The sequence below is a fragment of the Pezoporus wallicus genome, unplaced genomic scaffold (assembly GCF_028554395.1).
Source record: "Pezoporus wallicus isolate ANWC-B61680 ecotype Strahan unplaced genomic scaffold, APGP_CSIRO_Pwel_v1 contig_8006, whole genome shotgun sequence".
In the NCBI taxonomy this organism is placed as follows: domain Eukaryota; kingdom Metazoa; phylum Chordata; class Aves; order Psittaciformes; family Psittacidae; genus Pezoporus; species Pezoporus wallicus.
This window is the reverse complement of record NW_026635487.1, coordinates 641,614-664,857: the sequence shown is the minus strand read 5'-3', so window position 1 is coordinate 664,857 and position 23,244 is coordinate 641,614. Positions and strand designations below refer to the sequence as shown.

Sequence of the window (23,244 nt, the reverse complement as noted above, 5' to 3'; positions counted from 1 at the left end):
AGTTGCTCCTGCTGGATAGCAAACCCAGGAGACCCTCCTGCTTTGAAATCAGTTTTCTCAGTAGGGCTTTAGTTAATTTGTTGGAAGCTGTTACTTGCTGGAATGTGTTGGATTTGATTCCCTGGTGCATAGATTTAAATTACAGATTAGCCTATTTCAGTATGTCAGGCCAAGTACTCCTGCATTTTCTCTGTTGGCTGCTTCTGGAATCCCCAGTCCCTGCAGGAGGGAGACATGAGCACGCAAGGATTTGAGACCACTGCTGTAAAGATCAGTAGCTTGGAACTGTAATACTGTGTGTTTGGTTGTGTCTAAACATGCCCACTTAAGAGCTAATTTTTATCAGGTCCCAAAAATTCTGCTGAAGTTGGGTTGTGATCGTGTGATGGTTTGATATGTGGATAACTTGTAGTAGTGCAGTAGAGCATGTTAGTATAGTCTTGGTTTTACTAACAGGAAGTTTTCCATTGTTTGCATGTTTAGAGAAGATGATTTTTGGCAGACTTAAGAAGAAAAGCTGCCATTTACTTCTGGCTTAAAAAATCTGATGGCCTTTTCCATTTCTGTCATGGTAGTATATACGACAACCCTTTCTCCCTCCTCCTTCTTGCCGTTTCTGATGTGTCTGAGGACAGTAGTGATGAAGAAAATGAAGATGATGATTTTTCTTGTATCCAGTTTGGGTCCAGGTATTGGAGAAAGAGAATGTAACCTGCATGTTTGGTTGATGAGGAACTAACAAGTGTGTGTAGGGTCAAGTGGTCTTCGAAGTAACCTGGGAAATGACTAAACCCAAGGATGTGACTTGGATGGGTTTTTAGGATGGTGTATAAACATGTATAATGAGTGCTAGTGAGTCAGCTCTTTTTGAAGAGATGACTAAGATGAAGGCAATGTTACTCATACTGCCTTTTAGGTTTAATGAGCATAGTTTCTGAAATGATGCTTTAGTGGAACTCCTCATTGACTGTATGAGTAGAAGGAATATTATTCACCCACGGTTGTAATTTTAAAACCAGTGGTACATCATGCATATGTTTTCCTATGAAAAACTGGAAAATGAGGACAAAGGTACACATGTAGGAAACGACGCAGTAGCAAATAGCCAGCTGATGCAAATGGTGTGATTTCATTGAGGCCTCATTGCTGCTTGACAGCTGAGGGTCACTCCTCTGGCCTGTAAAGAAAATAGACCTGAAAGTTTAAACTAGTGCTTTGACATAGGAGTAGAAGCTGATATGGTTGGAGGAACCCAAGAATGGAGGAGAAAGAGTGGGATATGTCACTGTTGAACAGACTTAGTAATCAGATAGCAAAGCCCTTTAATTTGTGTGACATGACAACGTACACAACCACAATGAGAAATGCTATTAGTGAGTTCTGTTTTGAATAGGCAGATAGCTGTACAAAAACCTGCAGAACACTGGATACGCCAAGAAAAAAACCAGCTTTTGGAAATGTAAATGCAGAGTAGGATCTTCTCTTGTCTTACATTGCATGGCAGAGTGATGCTGCAGTGTCTTGGCTGATATAGAAGTAAAATGCCCCATTCTTTTGTATCAGTGCAAGTTGGAGAAAGGAATAAAGCTCACTACTGCTCAGGTCAGACTGTTAACTAGAAGACTTTCCATCTCCTCTTTTCCAGTCTAATTTCAAGACAGTGAACTCGATAACACAGGTTATCAAGTTACCAAGTTAGGGGGGTTTGCATTCGTAGAATTTAGGATAATTCTTCCCCACTCTTTTATCCTGTTGGCAATTTAATCCAAATGTTGGATTGAGTTGCAAAGCCTTTGGGAAGGATTTCTGGTGCTTCTGGAGTCTAAATTTGCATATTATGTCCTGGCATCCTGCGGACAGCAGTAAAATGTTAGTTAAATTACAAACATAGTGACTGTACAATTATGCAACAACTTGTATTCTGGAAATACCAAGGCATTCAATATGTGTACGAAGGATGTGTGAGCTTTACATTAGAATAATTTCAGTTACTGCTGTAGTTTAATCATTAGCAGAATGAATAACTATAGAAGTAGTAGGGGTTTTAAATAGAAATCTGTGTTCTTAAAAGGGTCATTTTTAACTTGAATGTAAGAAGTGAAGAGGTTTAAAAGGGAGGCTATAGCAAAGACATGACTTTGCAGTTACTGAGTACTATTTTAATAGAGCTTGGTTTACATGGATTAGGTTTAATTGAATAACTGTAAACAAATTCTCTCTCTGCAAAAAAGAGATGGCTGCTATTAGAAGTTCTGTTCCTTAACATGCTGAGCTACCAGATGCTTAGCAGCAATAACCTTTCCCTGATTTATTGGTTGGACTCTAAAGCTTGCACAATAGCTTTGTACAGCTTGATTATTAGAATGCAAATGATTTTATAGTTTAAAGGAAATTGCAGGTCCAACAGTTTGTAGCTTTAAATGTGCTTTTAAAAAAGCTGCATAAAAGGAAACAAATACTCTGATTTTTCAGTTTGAGATCTGGAGCTTATAAATCAGCTCTTCATTTCCACCCAGCCTGCCTGTACACAGCCAGTTCTTTGAGGAATAGCCATAGAGCATCCACATAATTGCTTTTTTTTTTCTTAGTTCCATTTACATAAGTGGATATATCTTGTCTTAATTCCCTTCTGTAAGATGAGGCTTTTGATTTAATTAGCTTTGCCAAGCTGTTCTGTAGAGCAGAATTCTGTTGAGATAACAAGTCTGAGATGGAGAGTCGCAGGGTGTGTTCTCACTCTTGTATTTGATTTCTCCCTGGGTTCAAGCATGGTTTTGGGGGGTATAGTTTTTGTGTTTACAGTAGCAGTGTTTTCTTTCCCCTATACCTAAGGCCGTGCTATTTAAAGAAATGGCATCTTTTACTGTGAGGGAACTGAACTGAGTTGAAATCAAATGATCTTTAACGTAGGAGTTCTAAAAGGAACAGTTGCTTTGATGTATCACCTCCTGCTTTGTTTGTTCTCCTTCCTTAGAATATAAAAAGTGATTGTAGCCCTATCTGTTGTCTAAGGTCTCTTCTCTGCAGTGGGAGGATCTTGACTTCCATGAGTTGCTGTTGTTGACAGAGCTTGTGAGGTCTCTCTCTCCCATTTTGGATGCTATACACAGACATGATGCAAAGGTTGCATCATGGCATGGAAGTGTTGTGATGTCCTGAGCCTCCCAACAGTTTTGACATTGGGTACAAATTAAAGGCTGTTCATTTTTGGTGTTGGCACATGAGAATAAGATTTATGGATTCCCATCATGCACCTTATTGCTGTCTTTCAGATACATAATTCATTTAATAGACAATTGGTTCTTCAGTCATGTTGCAGTAGAGCTGAACTTCCAGAGTTGGACAAGCTGTTCGATGGAGAGCTCCTTATAGATCACAGATATTATCTTAATTATAGAGCTGTGATAAGATGGAGTCCTCAGAAACTTGACAGAGCAAGTCAAGAGCTTATGTGCACAAGTGAAGAACACTACCTAATGCTTTTTTTCTTCTTTTTGTGTGTTTTGAAGTATTGGAGGCTCTGGCAGCTCAAGTGTTTCCGATTCCTGCAGTGACCACTTCACCATTGAAAATTGTAAGGAGACAGAGATGCTGAACTACCTCATTGAGTGTTTTGACAGAGTTGGAATAGAGGAGAGAAAAGCACCAAAGGTATATTTCAGCTGAGTGAAGTTGTATCAGTGCTGTCACAGACACTCCTCTTAATCCACTTTACTGGGAAAATTAGTAGTTCTTTCTTGATGGCTTTATTATAGGAATAGATTGACAGAATTTATAAGGTCCCTTTTGACTCTTATTAATTCATCATGTTTGAATTATGTGTATGGTTTCCACCTCTAAAATAAGCACTGTGTTAGAAACTGTTCTTCCCCTTTTCATCTACTGCGCTTTATCTGGATTTATTCCATGTAAAACATACTTTTGCAAGGCCAGCTCCCTGTCAGTGTTCTGTATTCAGTCAGTGTTCTATATTCTGCTTTAAGCTCTTGCTTCTTGGGGAAAAAACAAACCACACTTTATATATAGAATCTGAAAGGCTTTTAGCTGGAGTAGCGCTACTCTTAGTTTCCCTATTACATTCATATTGCATGAATAAAGAAATTTATCATATTTCCTGTCTGCTGTGTCCCTGAATATGTCTAGTTTGTATTAAAATAACTTTATTTTTATCAGATGTGTAGCCAGCCAACAGTTAGCCAGTTACTGAGCAACATCCGATCCCAGTGCATTTCACATGCTGCTTTGGTGCTGCAGGGATCCTTGACACAACCAAGGTAAATAGAGCTGAGGTTAATCATGAAAATGGACTGTTCTGGGGTGTCTTGTTTTTTTCTGAGGATTAGATAAGAAAACTGAGATCAGTTGTTGGAGCAGGATGCATTTATGTGCCAGGGGAGAGGTTTATTGCTTTACCATTCTAGACTATATAGTTCCCACTAATATGTTGGTGGAGAGCAGCTCAAGTGTTTTCTCACTGTGTTTGGGTAAAAATCACTTTTGATTTGAACAGTTTAAATGGGGGATCTGAGTTAATCAAGGTGTTTTCTTGCCTTACCTCATGCATGAACTATTTTACTTGCAGATTATAGGGGCACTACTTGTGTGAAAGTCAGTAACCAGTCAAGCTACGCTTGAGCAACAGTCTTATCAAAATGTATAGCAAAAACTATGTGCCATAGCACTAGTTCACTTCAGAGAGCTCCCCCCAACAGATGTGGTAGTGTAAACCTCTGTGTAGGCATTCTGCACTAGATCCCAACTCTGAGGTTTCAAGGGCAGTTGTTTCAGGTGCAGTCTCTTTAGCTGGAACAGTGAAAAGGGTTTTAAAATAGGATATGTGATTTTGACTAAAATCTGCATAATTCTGTGCTTGTATTTCCAGACAATACTGATAAAATCTTTAAAGGTGCACCAATTATCCACTGTGCTTTGAGGTTAGTTTTGTCTCTGTGTGCACCAGTGTTGACATTAGAATGAGTTTTATATATGTAATGAGGAAAAAACCCTCACTTTGTTAACAAATGCTAGGAAGCAGTTTAAAGTAATGACTGTATTAATTCAGAACAGACTAATGTTACACTCATTTCTCAATCTGGAAAAGCAAACATCAATAACTGTTGTTGCTTCACTGGTTTAGCTTAACAAAGGGGGGGGGGTCATTATAGAAAAGGTGTTTTTTCATTAAAGAGGAGTAGAAGGGAGACCCAGTTACTACACAGGAGCTCTTGTTTGCATCCAGCCCCCTTAAGCTCAAGAGTCATGTTGGCAGCAGCATCTGGTTCAGAATAACCTTCCCACAAGTAACCTGAAAAGACGAGGTTAGTTTTGAAAGGAGTAGGTGTGTCTCCATGTTGATAATCTGCTTTCTGGCACATCCTTAGAGGTGATTACTCTGACATTGCTGCAAATACTACTGCACATAACCAGTAGTTCTGGCTTCATTTCTTTTTCTTTTCTACAAATCAAGGTCATTGCAGCAGCAGTCTTTGCTGGTCCCGTATATGCTGTGTAGGAATCTCCCATTTGGCTTCATCCAAGAATTGGTAAGAACAACTTATCAGGATGAAGAGGTGTTCAAACAGGTAAGGCCATAGGTAAAAACCAAATAATTATATGGTTCTGCTATTTGCAATATACAAGAGAGTGCATTTCCAAAGGTTTATTCCACATCTCGCATTACTTCAGGGGCCAGTGACCTGTTAAGCACTTGGAGTTTGGTTTTGTTCATTTTTAACTCATTTAGCATTTTGTGAATAAGACTGACTTTCATTATTTACTGATTCTAATTGTATTTGTTAATAAGCACTGGAGGGCCTAGTCATTAAGACACAAAACTAACAAACTTCTTCTAGCCCATACAATGTTAAAGTAGATCAGGAAGGTTGTAGTTGTGTCTACTTAGTGCTCCTGTAGTATTATGTGACTTAGCTGTAAAGGGGCCTTCACAATGGCATTTGAGCCTTCCTATCTTGAAGAAAAGATTACAATAGCTAATTTTTATGTGTTGTGCAAGTACCTTTTAATAACATCTCTCTCTGGACACCTTTAGTAGAGGTTCGTGCAGTTGAAAGTACATTCAAACATCACCTGCCCTGGAGAAGAGAACCATTCCTCCAGCTGAAGCAGACAATAACCTCTTTAATTTTCTGTAGTACAACTGAATACTGATTTTTGTCTCTTCATAGAAAGAGCACAATAAACTTAGATTTAAAATTCAGTGGGACCTCTTGTAATTGTTGCAAAGCAAGAGTGTATTTTATGAGGGTATAGATGTCAGAGCTATGTGATATTGACTTACTAATGGGGTATAATTACTTTTGATTCATGAGTTCCTGTCAGGTCACTTCCTCTTTCATAACAATCCTTGTCTGCTGCTCATTATCTGTACTCTTACCACAGCTAAAACTTACCAGCACAAAACCAACTTGCAAAATTAAAAGCTATATTGACATGCAAAATGAAAGCTATATTATTACCCCAAGTGTATAGGCAAATACATTATTACACATTTGGGCAATCAAGTTGTTGGAAACCTCTAAAGACCTTGTGCTCTTGCTTGTTTGTGTATATATAATGTACATGCTTGCACACATGCATACGGTATCTGCAGTAAACCTGTATGAAATGTATGTAGGCTTCCCCATGCAGAGAACTTTTTTGGAACACCTGATTTTTGGCAGTGTGCCGATATGACTTTTTGTCAGCTTCAGCTCCTATCTGTTAGCTTTGGGTCCCAATCTAGATGTACATGATGCTGTTTGGTTTTGTTTGCAAAGTAAATGTTTGGAAACAAGTGAGAACATGATCAGGAAAAACACATACAAGTGCTGGGAAAGTAGTTCTTATGGATAAGTTTTATGCCCAGGCATTAAGTTAATATCTCATTTGCACTATATGAAGCAAATTGGTTTTTAGCTTTGAATCATCTCTTAAGTGTTCAGGCTTAACTGCTACACATTTAGAGAAGAGATCTTAATTTTCCTTTTGTGTAACTTGCAGTACTGGAGGGATGAGCAGGCATTTCATGCTGTGTACTGCAATAGTGTCATCCAATTGCTTCCTGTTCTTGAATGAAGTAATCTGCTTCTGCTTTTACAGATCTTTATTCCCATCCTACAAGGCCTGGCTGTAGCTTCCAAAGAGTGCTCCCTTGATAGTGACAATTTCAAATACCCCCTTATGGTAAGGACTGTGCATTTCTAGAAGCACTTTCTTTATGGTTACTGATCACTTCTGCAGATTCTATACAAAATAATATACTCCAGTATTTTGGGTTAGTGGGTTACTATTAAACTCTGTTGGAAACTGAATGTGGTAGGAGATGTGTTCAGGACCATTAAAATCTAGTAGAGTCTGAGGCCAATAATAAGCTAATAATAAGTACAGCATTTGTATAGTGGGTTAGTCAAATGCTTACATGTATTGCTTAATGTAGGATTAATCACATGTATGGATTTCATCACAGATACTAGTTATAATACTGCAAGTCTGGGAAACAAGGCCCGATATCCATACCAGTGTGTGTTTGGACTCACTTTTGTATGTGAGAAACTCAAATCTATTGTATTAAACCCAAAGTTATTTGAATTGGTGACTGTTTAATGTCGGAAAAGGTCATAATAGTCCCTCACTGAAAAGTTGGGAGGTTTATTTTTAGGATTCTCTAAGTGCACAGTTTAGACCTGGGTCTGCCTCCCTCTTACTGCTTTTATTGACAAAGCAGGAAGGTCTTTTGCAAAGCATGCTTGGCCACAAAAGAGCAAGAGGAATTCTTGGCTAAGCTGAGCTTTGTCAGCCAACACCTTCAGTTTTTAGGATCTTCAACGTATGATACAAAAAAGGCTGTTAGATCTCAGATTTCACTTGTGCTTCAGGGTATTAGCTGGTCTGGGGTGCTGCAGAACAAATCCACTAAGCAGCTCTAGGACTTTTGCTGGTTCTTTGTTATTCTTCCCAATTTAAATTGCAAACTGTGGCAAATCTGGCTGTTGGCTACAGGAAAGGGCTGCTTGAAAGTGATGTTCCATTTTGATCATACCTAGTTGGGACAGCGCAGCAAAAGGACGGAATAGTAGTTACTAGCTGTAGTACAATTGAGGAATGAGAACATGTGATGGAGGAGAAGCGGGCTATGTGCAAGCCTTCAGTATGTTTGTGTTTTCAGAATCATCTGTTATAACTGCTTTCTTTTTTCTGTGCTGCAGTTGAAAGTGAGTTAGAGACCCTGGCTAGGATTCTTTGTTTCTGGCTTCTGTGTTCATCTGACATTTTTCCACTCTGATTCCAAAGACAAAGCCCTTGGTGTATGTATAGAACAACTGCTCTATTTATTACTGTTACCGACTCTCCCGTGGCAGTTCAGGAGTCCAGCAGAGGCATTGTTGTGTCCTGAGCAAACACACAAGTTGCACAGCTAATTTTTGCAATAAGTGCAATCCTTGATTATCCTGTGAGACATGTTTAGCTTTTCTGGGACAACTTGGAACAGCTGTAAAAGCTGAAATGCGAGCAGGGTGCGCTCTAGCTCTTTTTGGACATCTTCAGCATCGTAGAAGGTGAAAGTTTTTCCACTGATTGAGGGGGAAAAGGTTTGGCTCTTTACCATGTTAAACTTGTTGCTTGCAGACAGGTTGCTTAGGAATTACATATGAAAGGAATTTTTCTTGGCATTTCCTTACAGGCACTATGTGAACTTTGTGAAATCAAGTTTGGGAAAACACACCCTATGTGCAGTCTGGTAAGTGTGTTAACTCTGGGGTTTTTCAAGTTAAAGGAACCATGTAAATTACGTTGGGTTTGGTGTTGTATGGTCCACACTGGTAATGTTCTCCTGAACTCTAAACAGGGGCTACATGCTGGCTAGTAGTTTAAACTGGTGAAGGGAATCCTTTTCCCTAAGGATTTAGAAAAACTAGGACAACAAAAGACCTGCTTTGATTGCTGAAATCCTGAGGAGATGTTTCCATTTAGCTATCGGCATGCCTGAATGTTAAAGCATTGAGGGCATGTGGCAAACACTGAAAGGTGACAGCACAGATAAAGCAGTGTGGCTGACGTGCACCTTTGATTAACTTGCTGGTTCTCCTGTTTTCTAGGTTGTCTCTTTGCCCTTGTGGTTGCCTAAATCTTTAAGCACGGGTGCAGGAAGAGAGCTGCAAAGGCTTTCCTATCTCGGAGCCTTCTTCAGTCTCTCTGTCTTTGCTGAAGATGATGTAAGTGTTCGAGAAGGATGTTGATAGTTGTATGGTGGGGCTGCTTTGTTTGCTTTTCCTTCCCCATTATGTTTGATACATTTTCCAATCTTCATTTTGTTTGCAGAACAAAGTAGTTGAAAAGTACTTCTCAGGGCCTGCCATTACTCTTGAAAACACCCGGGTTGTTAGCCAGTCTTTGCAGCATTACCTGGAATTAGCAAGGGTAAGTCATCTCATGTTCAAAGAATAGGCTAAATATTGGGGGTTTTGGTCTTGACATAGATGAAGAATATAATATTAGAACAGTAATTTGCTAAGCAACAAATCTGTCAGGATATGACTGGAGGGAATTAGGGTTAAAAATCAGTGCTACAAATACTTCTCCAAGGTTGTAAGCCAATTCAGAAAATAGCAGAACAGTTAGTCATGGGTTGTAGTTCCCATTAAAGGATGAGTAAAAACATACAGACTGGATTAGGAGGGGGTGTATGTTGCGCTAGTCTTCTTATAGAAATCTTTTCTGCAACTAATGTCATAACTAATACATGCAGATAAAACTGACAGGAAGACCATAAGAGAAGTTGTAGTTAGTTTTGTGGCATCTGTAGAATGTAGGAAGCAGGAATGCGATGGTGAGAAGTATGTGCAACCTGACAGAATGTTTACTTGACATTGCAGCAAGAGCTGTTCAAGATTCTACACAGTATTTTGCTGAATGGGGAAACTCGAGAAGCAGCTCTCAATTACATGGCAGCTGTTGTCAATGCCAACATGAAAAAGGCACAAATGCAGGTAAATAAAGGGGAGCGCTTCGTGTGGTTTGTGGATGTAGTCAATGCACAAATAGCAGTCGCTGGCTCATGCACCGGTGGCACTTGAATGGAGGACAAAAGAGTTTTGAGTGCCTACTGCAACAGGCAAGAAGCCCTCTCCTCAGTCTTTTCTCTCTTTCAATACATCTCCATTTCTGAAATGATTCTGTTTTACCTATTTGAGCAGCTTATTTCCTCTCTTAGGACTGACATACAACTTCATCAACAGAGTTTCTATACGTTTAAACCTTTGGATTCCTCCCCAGCCACGTGTATGGGGGCTTCATTCCAATTGGCTATGTTTAAAAACCTTGTTTCCTAGATAGGAAATTGCTCAGCTTGGTATGGTTTCTGTAAACGGAGTAATGCAGATAGGAACTGGTGGTGAAACAACGAACGGGGATGTTGTTTTGCCATTGTTGAACTAATGCATTGCACACATTTCCTGTGATAAATCCTCAGCTGAAGTTTGCATCATTGATGTCTTCAAGTCCCCATTTCAAAAGCAAACATTTGGAACCATTATTAGGGATATTCTGTGAAATTTCAGTGAAGAAGTAATAGAAAATTCACACTTAAGAGAAAACTTATCAAACTCAGCAACTATCTGAAACTCTGTATCTGTGGCAAACCATTCTTGAAAGAGGCCCTTTTAATTTCTTAGGTCATCTTCTGTTACTTTTTATGTTTCATGTTCTTCAGAATGACTGCTTGAGCCATAAAGTTAACAGGTTGGGCAGTAAGTGACCTTCCCATGGTCACAAAGGTCTCCTTACAGATCCACGTTCTTCATCATTTCTCTCTTTTCTTGAACATGCATAATTAATTATATCAAATAATGTAAAAGCAGCAGAAAACACCCTCGTTACCTCTAAGCTTGTCTTCACCTATTCACTTTCTTACCCCACAGACAGATGACCGTTTGGTATCTACAGATGGCTTTATGCTCAACTTCCTATGGGTACTACAGCAACTAAGTACAAAGATCAAGCTGGAAACGGTTGATCCCATGTACATATTCCATCCCAAGTGTCGTATTGACCTCCCAACAGATGAGACCAGAGTGAAAGCAACAATGGAGGATGTTGCAGCCTGGATCACTGAACTTTGTGAGTACTCTGACTGAGAAACATTAAGCAGTTACTCAGCCCTCTGGTTTTGATACTGCAAATAATTGCCCAGTTCTGTATGCTTTTTCTTGATGCTGTCAGTTCTCATTTGCCTTAAAAGGCAAGTTGAGTTCAAGGTCTTGCTCCTAGACAAGTTTATTTTTGTTTATTCACTGATACACTTGGTTTGTTTTCCAGACAGGGATCCGTCTCCATTTTCTGAGCCGAAATTCCCAACAGAATGTTTCTTCCTAACCCTGCATGCCCATCATCTCTCAATCCTGCCAAGCTGCCGCCGGTACATACGCAGGCTGCGGGCCATCCGGGAACTCAACAGGTTAGAACCTGCTAATGCTGGAGTCCCAGCAGCATCTTCTTGCTGGGATAGCGAGTCCTGTAAACTAAATGAAATCAGAATGACAGTTTGGGTAGAACTGTGGCTGAGATCATCTTAACTATTTGTTGATCTGCTGCTCATGGATTTTTGCTTACCGTGAGGAACTGGCTTGAATTGGGAATTCAAATAATAGTGGGATGGGGGATATTGGTTGCACAAGGCAGCTCTAATTGGTGAGAAGACCATTCTATTTAAAAGATAATTCAGTTCTCTTCAGAGCATTTTACTTAATGCTGTTTATCATAACTTAATCTATGGTGTGGTTGCTAATGTGTGGACATCAGTGCCTCGGGCTCAGCACAGTGTAGGAGTGCATTTAGTTACCTGTCTGATCATCAAATCATTGTAGATGACTTGTGCTTTCAGAAGCAAGACCTTGTTAGTTATTCCTGAGCTGTTTTGTATGTCCCAGAAGATAATTGCTTGGCTTCTTTAAGGGGGATAATGTGTCGTACTCTCAGGGCAGAGGGAGGGAGGGAACCCTTCAGGAGTAAACTCTTGATGTTGTCGATATACAGGTACTTCAGCATGTGGTTTACCATTTTAAAGTGAAGCTGTTGACAAGAAGGTCCTGCTGGTTTCTGTTTCTCTTGGCATAAATTCAAATAGACTTTTATAGTTGCTAAACCTCAAAGAAAACTCGGTTAAAATTAGAGCATGTTTTTGATCACCAGTATTTTCCATTGTTTATAAATGCACTCACTGCATTTTGGTAAATGTCCCTTGGCACTAATACCATGAGTTCATCACAGGATTTTTGGACTGCACTTGTTATGATTTCATTTTTAGTTTTTAAAGCACAAGCAGGGCAAAACCCGGGGAAGCTGCAGGGACCAGAGCAGGAAAAGTCAGTATATTCTAAAGAAAACAGGATTTTCATATAAACAGCCTGTGGATTACTTGTAAATAAGCCATACATTTGGTTTGAGAAAGAAATTGCTGCTTTGTCCTTATTTAGAATTGCTGCAAAGGAGTTGCTTATGCAGCAATCTCCACCTAATGGGGTGGAATGAAGGGCTCTTGGCTTTTACGACATCAGTAGGAGCTCAGTGTTCAGTGTTTTCCATGAATTGCAGCACTGGGCAAGGTAATTAGATGTTAGTAATAAAGAAATGACACTGGATGTTTTTCTGCTCTAGGCAGAGATTGATGTGGAAAAGAATCTGTGTTTAGAGGAGGAATGAAAAGGGATCATTTTCATATGGTTCAGTATGATGAGTTTTGTTCTAATCAGCTGCCCTTTCTAAAAAAGATTAAGATATAGGAATACATTGTTTTTTTTTTAATGTAAATGGTGTGTGTAATGTGCGTTTAAGTTCCCTTCTGTGGGGCAGAGTGGGAAGATGGAAAAGGGAGGAGAGGTGATACCAGCCACCTTGATTTACTGGTCCTGATGCTGCCAGGGAGACTACAGACTGTTCATGTATTGTACTGCTCTGCAGACCTGAATGTTATGGGGAGTGGAGCATGACAAGGGTAGAACAAGCCTGCAAAACAGCATTTACAACAGTGAGAAGATACATAGGATGCAGACTTGGACCTTTGGAAAGGGGAAGGTGTTCCTAACAAGTCCTGTTGTCAGCCACCTTTTTCTTCCTTGGCTGATTTTGTTTTCCTTTTTTCTTTTCTGATATTAGAAAATAAATGAGACCTGTGTAAGTAGCTCATTGGGTTTGGGTCAATTTTATATAGTACCTTTTTTGTGTTAGAGTTAATTTTAATGACTTCCTTTAGAGTGACTGTAGACTTCAATGGGGATAAAATTAGGTTTTCAGGCAGGATAAATAGATCCCTTCTGTGTTTCATCCCTTTTTTATCTTTTTGCACTGCTCTGATTTGTCTGACAGGGGTGTATGTTGGAGCTAGTGTATGCAGTGCCTTCAGATGCACTGTGCAGATGTTCAGTCTGCATTTATAAAAGCAATTTCTTTTCCTTGCTATGATGGTAGCTGACTTCTTCTCTGTATTTCCTTGATATTTAGCAGATAAGTAGGTTAAATGCCTTGTAGATGGCAGTACATCTCCTCTCTGTCAGGATAACGAATTGCTGCATGTGGTTTTCAGGACTGTTGAAGATTTGAAGAACAATGAAAGTCAGTGGAAGGATTCTCCTCTGGCTACCAGGCATCGAGAAATGCTGAAACGTTGCAAGACACAGCTCAAGGTTTGTAAGTGATTCAGTTCTCAGCTAAATGCCTTTGTCAGCCTGTCTGTTTGGTAGGTCCTGGTGTTTAAATGCATCTTGAAATGATGGGTTTGAATCTATGAACCCTGTGAGTACTGCACCAGATGGTGGTCGTGATACAATATCACATTAATGGGGAATTTAAAATTCAAAGTAATAAAAGAGAGAAGAAAATACTATTTTTATTGGAGAGAGAACAAGTAAAGGGATTGTGGTTTGTTCAGGGGTAGTTGTGTGTGCGCAATGCACGCCTGAGATGGAGATGGAACTCCTGAGTCCCTTATCTCATGTAGAATCCTTGCAAAGACTGAGGATGCTGGAATCCTCTTTCAAAGGTCTGACCTGTTTAGGTCTTTCTGGTATAAAGTGATGTAAGTTTTCTGAGCTGTATCATCAGAATGACTTTAACTGCACATTTTCCCACTTTGATACCGCTCTTCCTTCTTTCATTGTTCTCGTAAAGCTTGTAAAAGGCTCCTCTGTCCCTGCAACTCTGAATCACGTGCGTGGTTTTGATATGTTGGCATTTAATATGCCTTGTTTTCCTCAAATGAGAGCATACTTTACGAAGAGACCATTGTATAATTGTCACAACTCGCAGATACAGTGATTAGCTTGAATAGGCTTGACCTCCCTTTTACGCTGTCTTGCCCTGGCTTAGTTTCTGTGTGTATGTTCTGCAGAAACTGGTGAGATGCAAGGCTTGTGCAGATGCTGGTTTGCTGGATGAAAACTTCCTCAGGAGATGTCTGAATTTCTATGGCATGGTGATTCAGCTGATGCTTCGCATTCTTGACCCTGCCTATCCCAAGTGAGTGTCAGGATTATCTCTGTAAATTGTATCCAAGAGACTTCAGATCGTGTCAGATCCTTTACAGGATTCAGCAGCTCTAAAACGTTGCTACTTGGTTTTGCAGTGTCTGCATTCATACATGACTGTTTCTTTATTCATGTCGGTGATACACATTCTTGCATGGAATATACGTCTTACTTATAGTGCAGGGTTCAGCTGGAGGGCTTGGGGAGCAACCCTTGGGTATGTTTAGTACCCTTGAAGTACTGACATGGAGTTGTAAAAGTTAATATCAGAACTCTTGTCAAGTGTTCCCATAGGAGAATTCCATAAGAGATCTCGTGACACTTTCGACTTAACCCTGCAGTTTTATGTCTTGTTTGTTGTCTCTCTTATTCCACAGCATAAAATTGCCTTTAACTCCTGAAGTTCCGAAGGTATTTGCAGCATTGCCAGAGTTTTACGTGGAAGATGTTGCTGAGTTTTTATTTTTTATTGTACAGTAAGTAAAGTTCTATCTAAAGGGACTTTATATCCCCAGCTACCCCTGAGACAGGTGGTCTGCACATAAGATTAGGGTTTCAAAGTCGTTTTCTAGCTATTTTGTAGTTAATATCCTGGTTTTTAACAACAGCTGTAAGATTATGGCATTGGTTTTGCTGAGGTGAGCTCAGCATCCCCATTCTCAAGAATGATCTGAACTTGATAACTATAGACAGCACAGTGTTGGGGCTTTCCACTTTGTTTTCCTTATCTTCCTCTTTTCAGATATGCTCCTCAGGTGCTTTATGAGCCCTGTACTCAGGACGTAGTGATGTTCCTTGTAGTGATGCTCTGCAACCAGAACTACATCCGAAATCCTTATTTAGTAGCCAAGCTGGTGGAAGTGATGTTCATGACAAATCCAGCTGTTCAGCCCCGGACCCAAAAGTTCTTTGAAATGATTGAGAATCATCCTCTCTCCACCAAATTGTTAGTCCCCTCCTTGATGAAGTTTTACACAGGTAAGTCTATAGTTGACCCAGTGTACCGTAAGCAAGGAGTGTTACAAGGCAGAAAGCTGTGTTAGTTGTAACCCTTAAAGCCACAGCACAAAACCAAAAGCCAGGTAGATCTTAAGTCTTGTAAAGATGAGGCTTTGTTGCTCAGGAATCGGGGGAAATAGCATTAGGTGGAACCTTGAGAATTCTAGTCCTACAAGCTCCACGTGCACGGACAGCTAGCACTGTAGATGGATGTCACAGTTGGTTTTGGGGTGTTTGGGTGGCAAACTGGAAGCTTTTTGTTTGCTTTGTAAAGGAGGATTGGGATTTTAAAATCTCTGTCATTTTGCTAGTCCTGCTTTAGAGAAGGGTTTGCACCTGTAGCAATAGCTGGTTTTGCAGTGTTCCCAGTTTTATTAGGGAAATTGTAGGTTTCTGAGGGTTTTTCTTAAGAAATAGGTTGGTTCTGGATTAGAAAATGGGCAGTGCTGCTGCTTTTAGTGGTGATTAAGATGGAGAACTTCAGTTTCATCTATTAAAGCTTGGTGCTTGAAGCTCATCACATTGGAGGCAGCAGGGGAGAGAGGTAGCGTGCTGCAGGTGAATCCTGGGAGCAAAATGTTGATTTCAGTTCTGGGCTCTGCTTTCTTGCTCAGATGTTGAACATACTGGAGCCACAAGCGAGTTCTATGACAAGTTTACGATCCGCTACCACATCAGTACCATTTTCAAGAGCCTCTGGCAGAATATAGCTCACCATGGTACCTTTATGGAAGAGTTCAAGTGAGTAAGACATTGTCTAATACTGTTTAGTGTCATGCAAGATGCTCAGGCAATGACCTGAGGAGATCCTTACCATTGGGAATGGGTGATGCTGTGTTCCATTGTATTTTAAATGGCAACCCCTTCCAGTGGAACTGGAGTGTTTCCTAAACTGAGCTCTGGACACCATAATCAACTTGGCTTGGGGAATGGGATTATTGTTTGAAATTAGGGGTTGCAGGCTGGCTGCACACCCATCTACTCTGCTGTGATAACCCTGTTTCAATGCTTGCAGCTCTGGGAAGCAGTTTGTTCGCTACATCAACATGCTGATAAATGACACAACTTTCTTGCTGGATGAGAGTCTGGAGTCCCTAAAACGTATCCATGAAGTGCAAGAGGAGATGAAGAATAAAGAACAATGGGACCTGCTGCCCAGGGTGAGCAGAGCTGTGTTTCCAAGTGCCCTTTACATATAGTTTTTTAATATAAGACCATTAAAAAACCCTTTTTAATAAGGGGCAGCACTAAAGGGCTGCTCATGGGAAGCAGTTCTCAATGCTTTTTCTTGCTGCCAATATTGCTGTGGTCACTCTAGATGGCTTTCTGTGAAAACCCATTATGCTATGTTGTGGGTGGCAGAGCGTGGTGTGAAGTAAAGATATTGTGAAGTTTTAAATTGCTCTACACTTAATTCTAAGTGGAGAAACTGAGACTTTAACCTTCTTGAAGGAGCTTTTGGAAGATGCTTGCCAGTAGAATTGGCTTCAAGGAATAGAAGCTTTTATTTTGTTAATGCATTGATCCAGGGTAGATTTGATGCAGACCATTAGAGCCCGTTACCTCTGATCAAACAATAACTGTGTGTTGACCCACCTATGTCAGGTATTTCTATTTTAAGGTTATTGATTTTAAAAAAGAATTTGAAAAGAAAAAGCTATCAAGATCATGTTTGTTAAAGTGATTCTGGTTTGCTCTTCTTGTTTGTGCCTCCTAGCAAGGTAAAGCCATTATTGTAGTGACAAAATGCACTGGTACAAATCTACAGATTGTTCCAGTGTGGAGGGTTTATTACTTCTGGTGGGGCACAAATTAGAGAGAACCTCACTTGACTCTCAGGTCCCAAGTTGATCTTGAGGCATTTGGATGGAAAGGACGCATAACCCAGGTCTGCAACTGTGAGGAGCAGTTACAGGATGTGAACAGACTCAGTGACCCCTGGGTCTTGTGATATCATTCGCACCGATGTTACAGTGCTGCAGGAATCTGGAAGATTGGTCCAGGCTTTAGCAGTGGGTAGTAGAAGTGAGCTGTACCTTAAACTAACACATGTATCACAGCTGTATTTGAACTGCCATCTGCTCGTCTGTCTGTCTGGACCATGTTAGCACTATGGCTGTTTTGAAGGGTGATGATGTAGGGAATTCCGTGGGCTTGTAACCACTGAAGGTTTCTTTTCTAGGAGCAGCAGCAGGCTCGGCAGTCCCAGCTGGCTCAGGATGAGCGTGTATCTCGTTCCTATCTTGCCCTGGCAACGGAAACTGTGGATATGTTCCACATCCTTACCAAGCAGGTTCAGAAGCCTTTTCTCAGACCTGTAAGTCCTGCTCAGACTTATCTTGGTTTCTGGCTTCTCTTAACATCCCTGCTGTTGGATAATAACCTGGAAATGTTTGGTAGCCCTTTGTCTCCATTCTCCTCCCTTTCTCCAACTCATTGAAATCTAATTGCCGTTGAAGCTATTTGATATCGAGTCAGTGAGACGATGTGATCCTTCTAGCTGTTTGCATTCATTTTTTTTAACTGAAAGTGAGCATAAAGACACTTCCAGTCTACAAAAGGATGATTTTATTAGTTTATAATGCCTGCTCTTGCTGTATGCAAATCCAGTGATGATAATCTTTATTGCTCTTTTACTTTGGTCTTGTAGGAACTTGGGCCACGACTGGCTGCTATGTTGAACTTTAACTTGCAGCAACTGTGTGGCCCCAAGTGCCGTGACCTGAAAGTCGAAAACCCTGAGAAATACGGGTTTGAACCAAAGAAGCTGTTGGACCAACTGACTGACATTTACCTACAGCTAGACTGTGCTCGCTTCGCTAAAGCAATTGCTGATGATCAGGTGAGCTCCAGAGACATGAGAGGGGGGAGGACAAAAGCAAAAAGCACTGTAGAAGAAGAGGACTTTGCAGAATCCCCTAGAAGAGTTTCATCTTCCTGCCACCCAGTTCCATCATACGTGCTTGCAGTTTGTTTTCTTTCAGCACATGAGCCCTGTCCATATTCTGTCTGCTCTTTGCGGATGGGTAGCGTTTTGCAAACCTACAGATACACACAAACATCTGTAGCACTTCACATGCGTAGGGAATTTCCTGAGCATTAGCCACTTACGAGCTACACACAGCCTTGGTGTAAAGTACCAGAAGTACTTGGTTCTAATTTTCCAAGTGGGAAAATGGAACCATACAAAGAGTTTTAACACCTTTCCTGCTTCCTCATCAAGAACACATGAAACGGAGCTGGGACTAAGAGCCTCATTTAGCAATCCGAAGTTCTTTCTCTAGACTAACAGTTTCCAAATAGTATTCTCTATCACTTCATTAAATGGCTCTGCAATAAACTGACGAAGCACAGCAGATGTGAGACAGTTAAAAGCCGTCCTTGAACTCCTCATGGGAGTCTTCAGAGCAGACCATTAGTTCTGATAGATGAGCTGTCCCTCACTTCTGTAAACCTATCAGACAATGGACTTGCATCTCTCCACGCCTGTGTCTTATAATACAAACTTCTCAAGATCTAGAGGGAAAAATATTCTCAGTGGCCAACTGAAATTCTAGTGGAAGCTGGTTCACAGCACATGAAGCTGGATTTGCATGCTGAGCAGATCAGAGGTGTTGGAGTAACTTATGATCCCTTTTCTGTAATTAGTGAAGTCCTGATAATTGCAGATAACATCAGTAACACTTGTGAAACAGACCTTGTGTGTTTGCGTGTGTATAATGAGCACACAGGGAGTGTTTTGTGCTGTTTGGTACATGTGAAAGTGAGAATGTTACCCATCATTCATTCATCGATGCCACAGGAAAATGCACATGACAGAGGGATTAAAGAGAAAGCAGCCTGCTGGTGTGGGAACTGGAATAAAGCTTAATTAACAAAGTGGCCCTTCATTAAAAAAAGGGGGTGGGCTGACTAGTATCTTAGAAACTGTCAATGACAGGAAAGAAACACCAAGGAAATGCCCAGTAATGGCTACTGGTATTAGGAGGGGAAAAACAAAACAAAACAAAAAGTTGCTTGATCATGGCAGGGTTTCTCTAAAGCATTTTGATACACTTCCCATTTGCAAATCCTAGCACGTATCAGAAGGGATCTGAAAACACTTCTAAAGCCCTGGGCGTGTTGCCATAGCTCTGCTCACTTGGGCTAGAAAGGAGTTTGGGTGGGCACTGCGTGGCCCAAGTAGTGAATGGTATTTCTTGATGTGATGTAGTGTAGATGAAAGGAGGAGGGCTGTGCTGAACATTTTAAAACCCCCAAGGAAAACAGAAATCTGTGAGACTTAGCGTGGTTTTGTTTTGTCATTTAATTCAACCTTGCACTGTAGGGTAAATAACAATTTTATTAAAAGGCTTATATCAAAACATGGCATTGTGAACTGAGAAGAAAATGGTGTCTTTAGAACATAAGCAGCTTTCAAAAGCCCTTGCCTAACTTTCTGTTTTTACATGAGAGCAATGCTCGCTCCAGTAGAAACTATAGGATATGCAGTTGGTTCCTTTCAATGTTGTACTGTGCAGCTGTACAGCTCTGATTGCACCGCCTGGCAAGTTCCCAACCAGCATTAGCTCCCTCTGAGTTGTTTTACTATTTCTGTAATATCACGGGGTGGGGTTTTTGTTTGGATTAGGAGAAACAATCACTTCTTTCCCATTGCTGCCTTGCACATTATCAAAGAAGTTAAAGAATCAAAACCACTTCTCTTTTTGCGCTTTGTTTCCAGCCAAGACTTGTGAGAATGAGAATGCAGACAAGAGTGGCAGGATGGATGTGTTGTCAAAGGAACAGTGCTAATAATTATAGTCTCTCTGAATGTCTTGATCGTTTTGATTAGTTGATGTTGCCTTTTTTGTTGGTCTGGACAGTTCTACAACAGTGAAGACCAGTAAAAAAAAGCCCAAGTCCACCCCAAAGATGGACTGGGTGAAATGTTTTCTGCCTGATGTGATGCTGAGGTTTCATTGATTCCTCTTTCTTAACCTTAAAAGAGTGCATTAAAATCTTTATGGCATGTTAGGATGATACTGCTCATCAAAGTGGTCTTTTTATGCTTCGCTTGTAGAGGTCCTACAGTAAAGAGCTCTTTGAGGAGGTGATCTCTAAGATGAGGAAGGCTGGAATCAAGTCAACCATAGCAATAGAGAAATTCAAACTTCTGGCAGAGAAAGTGGAGGAGATTGTTGCCAAGAATGCCCGTGCAGAAATTGATTACAGCGATGCTCCGGATGAATTCAGAGGCAAGTTGAGATTCCTAAATACTGGCTTGTTAGGAGAAGAGGGATTTGGCTTGTTACTTTGATGTATCTTAATAGAAACTTGGTTTTGTCTGAGAAGCCTTGCATCCTGCTCCGTTTCTATTTAATAGTTAAGTAAATAGAGCTAAGAGTTTCTTTTTGCTTTCCCTGGGATCATACATCCAGTCCTATCCATGTTTTGCTTACATGTACTTTAGCACAGTTAAAACAAAATAATAATTTGAAAATAGAGTTAAAATACCTAATGCTTTGTCCCAGTTCAGGAAGGGAAAATAATAAGGAATAAAGAGAATAGAGAATAAAGGCTCAAGTCCACTGCTTGTACTAACCCTTTTCTGTATCTCCAGCAACATACTTGCCTGGGGACCCTGACTAATCAGTTCTGCACTGTGGTTTTGTGTGCAGATAAAATTTGTAGCTATTGTCTCCAATTTAATGAGACCCTTTGTGCCCCCAGACCCACTTATGGACACCCTGATGACTGATCCTGTGAGGCTGCCCTCTGGAACTATTATGGACAGGTCAATCATCCTGAGGCATCTGTTGAACTCTTCCACTGACCCTTTCAATCGTCAGACACTGACAGAAAATATGCTGGAACCAGGTATTGGTTTAATATTCACCAGTGGAACTGTTACAAACTGGGGGAAGCAATTTGCATGCAGTGTGTTCTCATAGAATCATAGAATAACGGTTTGGGTTGGAAGGGACCTTAAAGTTCCAACCCCTTGCCATGGGCAGGGACACCTTCTACTAGAGCAGGTCGCTCCAAGCCCTATCCAACCTGGCCTTGAACACTGCATGGGGCAGCCACAGCTTCTCTGGGCACCCTGTGCCAGCGCCTCAGCACCCTCACAGGGAAGAACTTCCATAGATCTCATCCCAGTCTCTTTCAGTTTAAATCCATTCCCCTTTGTCCTGTCCCTACACGCTTTTGTAAAAGGTCCCTCTCCAGTCTTCTTGGAAGCCTCCTTTAGGTACTGGAAGACTATTACAAGGTCTCCCCGGAGCCTTCTCAAAGCTGAACAAGCCCAGATCTTTCAGTCATCACAGGAGAGGTGCTCTAGCCCTGTTCTGTATACTGTCAGAAGATAGCGTTGAGGCCTCAGTGGAAGTAATGGTTCCTTCATCTCAGTGTGCACAGAAAGGTTAGTTCCTTCTGCTTTCCCTTCTTCTGGGAAAGAAATCCCATGTCCTTGACTTCATAACTACCAGGCCAAAGGATATTATTGTGGTAGGGAAATGAGTCAGTCATTTACTCAAAGCTGTGCAGAAAATACATTGATAGAGAAGGCATTCCTGATTAGGTTTCTGGAAAAGAAATTAGTCATGAGGAGCTTCCTTACAGTAGAATATTTACAATTTAACTGCAAATTAATAATTCTTCTTTTTTCTCCTTTACATTACTAGTGCCAGAACTTAAAGAACAAATCCAAGCCTGGATGAGAGACAAGCAGAACGCTGACCATTAAGAATTCCCTTGCAGTGCATGCCAACACCAGTGGGAAGAGCAGGGCGTGGGCTGTTCGGGTGGTAGTGGAGCAGAAACCCTTTGCAAGCTGTTGATGGGATTAGCACGCCCACTGGCACTGGCTTCCAGTGGTGACCAGAAGCATGTGGACGAAGAGGAAAGCAGCTTAATTCTTGTACATATATTTAAGTGATATGGATGGTCAATAACATGGAGGACAAGCTAGGAAGTTGCTTATGTTACAAAACTGTCCTTCAGTATGTCACGTTTTGGAGTTCTTACAGCTGAATTATTTTAGCAGAGATGAATGGATCAGGGCAGCATCCCTTCAACCTTATTTTTTACAGCCAGATATCCGTTAATTTGATTGTGGTTAGAACCTTGGACATTTTGCTGCTAAAGTAACTTTTTCCTCTTTCCCTCCTTTTCTTTCCCTTTTCCATCAAACCTGCACTGCTGTCCTATTTTTCTTTTTGTAATGCAAAAACAAAAATCCCTGTGAAAATCAGAATCATTCCCCTGCCCTCAAAAGAACATATTCCGTGGGATAGCTGTGCCTGCAACAAAGTGTTAATCTTGGGATCGTATTTTTCTATTACACATATTTGCATTTTTGGTTTTTAATTGGTGTTAGACACAAGGATAACTTCAAAAAAGGAATGATTTCACACATGGATTTTCATTTCCGTTCTTTGAACTGTCCCTTCTCTTTCTGTTGATGTAGATGCTCTGGTATTTTTGAAAAGCCTTGAGATAGAAACATGTTGAAACAGCTGCTGTGGATGCGATGCTCGGGAATACCAGGATTTCAGTGACTTTTAAAGAAACAAACTCCATTCTTTCAATGCTGCAGATCTGATATATGCTAAATGACAGTTCTGAGCTATTAGAGCTTGTCTGCAGAGAGCAGATCCTTTTAGTCTCAGAGGTTGCAGTTTGGGGCAGGGGGTCATTTTTTATGTTGCGTACCAATTTGTATCCATGGCTTGGCCTTACCAAAGCA

General features: G+C 40.7%; 1 protein-coding gene across 4 annotated transcripts in view; it reads left to right on the top strand.

Moving 5' to 3' along the window:
* UBE4B (ubiquitination factor E4B) overlaps nt 1–22,746 on the top strand; it is a 38,097-nt gene extending 15,351 nt beyond the window's left edge. For 3 of the 4 annotated variants that reach the window (XM_057431787.1, XM_057431779.1, XM_057431770.1), the window contains 21 exons: nt 3,510–3,651; nt 4,174–4,274; nt 5,468–5,582; nt 7,099–7,182; nt 8,681–8,737; nt 9,096–9,212; nt 9,319–9,417; nt 9,873–9,986; nt 10,917–11,115; nt 11,314–11,452; nt 13,577–13,676; nt 14,381–14,508; nt 14,894–14,992; nt 15,259–15,494; nt 16,130–16,256; nt 16,531–16,675; nt 17,698–17,832; nt 18,166–18,357; nt 20,578–20,752; nt 21,228–21,374; nt 22,181–22,746. In XM_057431787.1, the coding sequence (XP_057287770.1) occupies nt 3,510–3,651; nt 4,174–4,274; nt 5,468–5,582; nt 7,099–7,182; nt 8,681–8,737; nt 9,096–9,212; nt 9,319–9,417; nt 9,873–9,986; nt 10,917–11,115; nt 11,314–11,452; nt 13,577–13,676; nt 14,381–14,508; nt 14,894–14,992; nt 15,259–15,494; nt 16,130–16,256; nt 16,531–16,675; nt 17,698–17,832; nt 18,166–18,357; nt 20,578–20,752; nt 21,228–21,374; nt 22,181–22,242 (2,713 nt within the window). In that variant the 3' untranslated portion in view covers nt 22,243–22,746. Of the gene's footprint in view, nt 1–575; nt 690–3,509; nt 3,652–4,173; nt 4,275–5,467; nt 5,583–7,098; nt 7,183–8,680; nt 8,738–9,095; nt 9,213–9,318; nt 9,418–9,872; nt 9,987–10,916; nt 11,116–11,313; nt 11,453–13,576; nt 13,677–14,380; nt 14,509–14,893; nt 14,993–15,258; nt 15,495–16,129; nt 16,257–16,530; nt 16,676–17,697; nt 17,833–18,165; nt 18,358–20,577; nt 20,753–21,227; nt 21,375–22,180 lie in introns of all 4 variants that reach the window. The other variant, XM_057431764.1, reaches the window with a different exon arrangement.
* Nucleotides 22,747–23,244: the final 498 nt, after the last annotated feature.